Below are 6,305 nucleotides of genomic sequence, written 5' to 3'. Positions count from 1 at the left end.
CATAATGCCACCTATTTACATGTCTTCATATCTCTCAATATTGATTGTGAAATGGAAAATATATTCATTTGAGATAAGAAATCATTATGTTATGGCTGAATAACTTTTCATACACCAAAGTAATGCAATACAATCAATTTATGATGCATCTTCATATTTGGCTTTATGCTTTTAAAATCTTGCAATTAGTTGCTGGCGAATTGTTTGTGCTTGTCTGTCAGGAACATTTCTGCAAATGTGGTTGTTGTTTATTTGCAGTATATGCCACCATGTAGCAGAGGAATGCTTTCATTTATTGCTTTATTATGCAGACGGAAGGTTGTTTCAATTATTCGTGAGCATTTTTTCGGCGAAAATGGTAATGCTCCACCACTTTTATGGATACATCTGAAAACAGACATTATTACATATGTTTAATTACTTCAATTTCATTTTGGAGTTTCATGTTTATATGTGTTTCTGTATGTGAGTGCATGTTTACATGCGCATGTGTGCATTTATTTTTTCACATGTCTTTGTTATGTGTGTAATGACATTAATTGCAATGTTATATTATGTAATAATTCCAATAACACCATAATACTAAGTAAAAGTATTAAATATTTCATCAGCATAATCATAATATATATTTATTGACATGAATTATATTTAAAGATGATCAAAATGCTACATTCTTTTTTTCTTTCTTTATTTCCTTTTTTTTCTTTTCTTTTTTTTAATTAATCATGATGTGGTTAAAATAATTTACTAATGTAATTTATTACTATTCAAATGAAGGTACTAATTCCTTAAAATTAATACACAATTATCAATGGACTTTCAAACATGGGGAAACTGTGTTTTAATTTTTACAATAATATTAAAAGTTAATGATTCAAATGATGAATGCAATGCAGTTGTAAGGGAAACATTTCACCTGAATCTGGATTTTAAGACACCAAATGCCCTTTCAATGACGACTCTTGTTTTGCAATGTGCCCTGTTGTATGATATTTCTTTGTGACTTGTTGGATGAATGAGGGGTGTCATCAGCCATGTTTTCAATGGGATATCCAGAATCACCAACAAGCCACCCTCCTTCTGGCAAGTTCTCCATCATTCGGTGAATGTTGGAACTCATTAAAATATATGCATCATGAGATGCACCAGGGAATCTTGTATTTATATTGATGAATCTGTGGGAACAATACATTATAATTTCCTTACACTTAACCTTACATATATGTCACATTTTAAGTTATTCATATTGAAGTTCTGTGCAATATTATTCATTTCATACTCAATAATACCAAATAATGTTGGGCTTAAAACCATGTATCACATAAACTTAATATAATTATGTTGAATGAGTGTAACATTGTATCATACATTATGTTGTGGATTTATTGGATTATACAAATCTTTCAAGTATTTGTTCATGTTTATATTATAAAAATAGTATTTTGTTTTCATTGTTAAAATTTTAGATAAACCCACTTAATAAAGTAATAGGTGTTACATTTCAATTAATGCATTATGTTTTTATTTACCTCATTTTTGCATCAGCCACTGCCATGATGTTTAAAGCGTGGAACCCTTTGCGACAAACGTACAGATTTTCATCAGTTCCTGTCATACCTTGAATTGGTATTAATGTACCATCTATGGCACCAATTACATTTGGAAAGGATGCCAACGAGTAAAACTTCTCTTTTACTTCTCTCACTTCAGCATTGTTACGTGGAAAGTGTATATTATTAAGTCTGCGACACATAGCATCACATACACTGTTTATGCATCTGGATGCCGATGACTTTGATATGCCATGTACGTCTGCAACTTCAGACAAGAAATCTCCTTTAGCTAAATATCTTAAAGTAACCATCACCTGAAAAGTAATTTTTAATTACAATTAACACTAATTAATTTTGTGACCTTGATATAATCACGTGTGTGCATACACACATGTTGATAACATGATAACATACAGACAATATATGAAGGCATTTCATACAGGATAGTTCCATTATGTACAGAAATATGCATGAAGTCATTGTGTATGTGTGTGTGCGTATTGTAAGAAACAAAACGTTTATTACAGAAAATGTAAATGTGTAAGGTTTTAAAATTGTACAGGCCACTTTCTTACTTTATATCAGTTTAATACTGATTGTGTGTTGGACTCTGTTAGTGTCTATGAATTTCAGTATGAATGGAACTTTTGTTGATTTTAAATAATAATTTATTACTCATTATATGCATTTCACATCAGTATTTGTTTTCTCTCGTTTTCAATAATATATATTACTACCGCAACATACTGTAGTAAACCAAATTACTTCACATTTAAAAATTAACACACAAACGCACACACACACACACACACACAATTAAGTTATGTAAATGTTGCCACCAATATTTGAAATATATAATTTTATTATTTTCATTGTAAATTGCTGTTAGAACATGCTTATAATTCACTGATAAACTTTGATGACTGATTATAGAAATAGTTAGGAGTGATACATTTGTAGTATCTTTCGTTACAAGTACATTTGAAAAAATCATTGAATTCAAGTACAAATGTGGTTACTAAAATATTACAAAGCGCACAATTTTAACAGCACCGTATAATCTAAGGGAGATAAATATATACGTTTTCAAAGGTAACAGTTTCATATTTCACCGGCAGCGTTTCTTACCTGAATGTGTGGTTGAATGGGGTGACTTCTGCAACTCGGTCTCACGATGTCTTCTCTTATCAAATCGGTCAGTTGTAATATTGTTGTCCGAGGAAATCGATATCTTGGAATGTAATCACTGTCTTGCAGTGTCTCTAACAAATACGATCTGTCTCTGAATATTCTTTCTCTCCGAATTTGTCGTGCAATCAACGCTTGATAAATTATGGCGGCCATGTTTACGAAGAAAATAAACTTATTAAGAGAACGCTGGGGTTATCTTAGACTTACGAACAATTTTTTTCGTAAGTTAAGAAAATTTATTTTCGTGAAACGCATTTTGTTCGTACCTTATCTCTTAAGAGTAAAACTGTTCGTACGAACTTTTGTGAAACGGGCCCCAGTACCGCCTCTAGCCCTAATCAAGTTCTTAAGTGTTCAGTGGGTAGGTGTAAGGCCACACGCTATACTCTCTCACAAACCACTAACCAACTAACAACTAACCCACTGTCCTGGATAGACAGCCCAGATAGCTGAGGTGTGTGCCCAGAACATCGTGCCAGAACTTTAATTGGATATAAGCACGAAAATAAATTGAAATGAAATTAAATAGATCACCACCAGAGAATACGTTTGGCATGTAGCCCGAGTACTCAGCCGCTCAAGAGTCAGACGGTTATGATGTCTCTCTCTCTCTCTCTCTCTCTCTCTCTCTCTCTCTCTCTCTCTCTCTCTCTCTCTCTCTCTCTCTCTCTCTCTCTCTCTCTCTCTCTCTCTCTCTCTCTCTCTGTCTCTCTCTCTCTCTCTCTCTCTCTCTGCAAAAGATAACTGTATTGCGAAAACACGGTAGGCAAACATTCCGGCTCTAATACAGGACTAATCCTATGTTTAATGATAAATACCATTACATTGATCATCTTCGAGTTGACCGATAACAAATATTTCACATAGTAACCACCAATACACACACTGCAGGAAGAAACCCAACAGCACCCGATTTTTATCTAACAAATTACGTAGGTGCTGATGTGTTTATTCCTGTAGTGCGTGTATATTAGTAGCAGATGATTAATAAATCGGTGTGCCCTAGTGGTATCGTTAAACAAAACAAACTTTAGATAAAGCTTTAAATATACTAATGGAGGATTCATAACCGCCGGGTATGTCACATTTTAAAATGGAAGATTCATAACCTGCAGGTATGTTTCGAGTTCTAAAGACAAACTTTAAAATACAGATGATTCCCATTTGTTCGAGCCCCGTCGGTGCCCGATAAAATGTTCGACCCATCGGGTGGTTCGACCTAACCATTCGGATGATATCGTGTAAGTGTAACTCGTCACTTCGTTTTTGGTTCGAGCGTTGCAGTGTATTCGACCCTCCCCGGATCAACCCAGCGAGATTATACTATACTGTATTTAAATATCCGTTTAGTTATTTTAGTATCTTGCAAGTTAAATAGCTTTTCTTTCTTTTTTTTCAGTGTGCAACAATAGAGGCGAATACAATTTTATAGACGGAAGCTGTATGTGTCCGGACACATATTATGGTGGAACATGTGATCTTGGTAAGTATGATTTTAGATTTACTAAACGTTACTGTGTTATACGGATAATGTCTTCAATCCAATATCCAATTAATGTTCAAGCACGCTGTCCTGTGCACACACCTCAGCTATCTGGGCTGTCTGTCCAGGACAGTGGGTTAGTTGGTTAGTGGTTACTGAGAAAGATGAGGGTGTAGTGGCCTTACACCTACCCACTGAGTCCATAAGAACTCGCTTTTGGTTGGAGCCGGTACTGGTAAGACGTCTGACTCACTTAACTTAACACAATGCAGTTAATTACTGTTATAAAATGCTGGCTGCATGTTTGTGTATGTCCGCATGTGCAACTGTACACATTATGCAATTACCTATTGTGACTAGCAAGCTGATAGGTAGACGACCACAGTTATTTGTGAAGCTTCAGCTACGATTTATGCATGCCAGCCGCTGGCTTCCTAAATGCACAACTATGGTTTACAAATAATGTTATTGTATAGGGATTAACGTGCACATTCAGATACAGCTGTTTTAGCGCACGCATGTCATGGGCACAGGTGCCGGCCTCGGTCAGCTCCTCCGTCCAGGATAGGAAAGGGTTGGGGTGGGTGGAAGAAGGGACCGCCTCCACTGGCAGGTGCAAGAGAGCAGCAGCGGCCAGCTCCTCCGTCCAGGATAGGAAAGGGTTGGGGTGGGTGGAAGAAGGGACCGCCTCCACTGGCAGGTGCAAGAGAGCAGCAGCGGCCAGCTCCTCCGTCCAGGATAGGAAAGGGTTAGGGTGGGTGGAAGAAGGGACCGCCTCCACTGACAGGTGCAAGAGAGCAGCAGCGGCCAGCTCCTCCGTCCAGGATAGGAAAGGGTTGGGGTGGGTGGAAGAAGGGACCGCCTCCACTGGCAGGTGCAAGAGAGCAGCAGCGGCCAGCTCCTCCGTCCAGGATAGGAAAGGGTTAGGGTGGGTGGAGGAAGGGACCGCCTCCACTGACAGGTGCAAGAGAGCACCAGCGGCCTGACCAGGGTCGGTAACTGGCGGGCGGAGGAGGAAAGGTGCGCAATTTGAATGAAGGAAGTTTAGCGCATTTTTTTTCGTCCACAGAGCTGGAAAGTGGAATTATATATGTTTTCGAACTCAGTTTGCCGAGAGTAGCTCGTTACCGGAACCTAGTTGTTGTTGAGATGTCTCCCTAGGTTGCCCATAGGGGCCCTTATAAGGGCCTGATCTATTTAGATCTTAAAAAATAATGGAAGATACAGATATTTGTAGTCTCAAGGAAATTACTAATAGGGTCATAATTATAAAGATGATCCCTTGGCTATCAATAATCTTAAGAATTTACTTCATATTCCAAGTAATAACCCTTCTCTGATTTCAACTTATTTTCGTGCTTATATCCAATTAAGGTTCAAGCACGCTGTCCTGGGCACACACCTCAGATATCTGAGTTGTCTGTCCAGGACAGTGGGTTAGTTGTTACTTGTTAGTGGTTAGTGAGAGAAAGAAAATGGTGTAGTAGTCTTACATCTATCCACTTAGACGATAAAATTCGCTCTGGGTGTGAGCCGGTACAGGGATGCGAACTCGGTACCCACAAGCCCTATGTTCCATGACCTAATCACAACACCACTGAGGCCGTATAATGCTACCGTAGATCAGCCATCTTGTTTGTTGTTGGTTTATCTTTGAGACTGCCGACTTAACTGGGTTCGAGCTGTAGGAAACAAATGGCGGAAGACTTGTTTATCGGCGGGCATGAAGAAAAACTGCAGGAGGTTATGTGGTTTATGCAAAGGACGTAAGATACGACGTTTTATATAGACATAAGACTAACAGTTACACAAGTCATGAAAAATACGACAAGTTTTATATTGATAATATTAAACTACACAAGTCCTGTAAAATACAACGTGTTTTATATAGATATAAACCTAAACTACACAAGTCATGTAAAATATGACGTGTTTCATATTGATAATATTAAATTACACAAGACATGTAAAATACGACGTGTTTTATATAGATATAAAACTAAACTACACAAGTCATGTAAAATACGACGCGTTTTATATATATATATATATATATATATATAACTAAACTACACAAG

The 6,305-nt window shown here is 37.3% G+C and overlaps 1 protein-coding gene across 1 annotated transcript; it reads right to left on the bottom strand.

The window, feature by feature from the left end:
* Nucleotides 1-248: 248 nt before the first annotated feature.
* On the bottom strand, nucleotides 249-2,897 carry LOC121389686 (putative nuclease HARBI1). The gene is given in 5 exon segments (XM_041521335.1): nucleotides 249-387; nucleotides 917-1,047; nucleotides 1,049-1,175; nucleotides 1,530-1,867; nucleotides 2,682-2,897. Coding segments are annotated over 5 exon segments (951 nt in total).
* Nucleotides 2,898-6,305: the final 3,408 nt, after the last annotated feature.

This window comes from Gigantopelta aegis, chromosome 15, assembly GCF_016097555.1.
Source record: "Gigantopelta aegis isolate Gae_Host chromosome 15, Gae_host_genome, whole genome shotgun sequence".
NCBI classification, from domain to species: domain Eukaryota; kingdom Metazoa; phylum Mollusca; class Gastropoda; order Neomphalida; family Peltospiridae; genus Gigantopelta; species Gigantopelta aegis.
The sequence above is the reverse complement of the archived record's forward strand: the minus strand, read 5'-3'. Positions and strand labels throughout refer to the sequence as shown.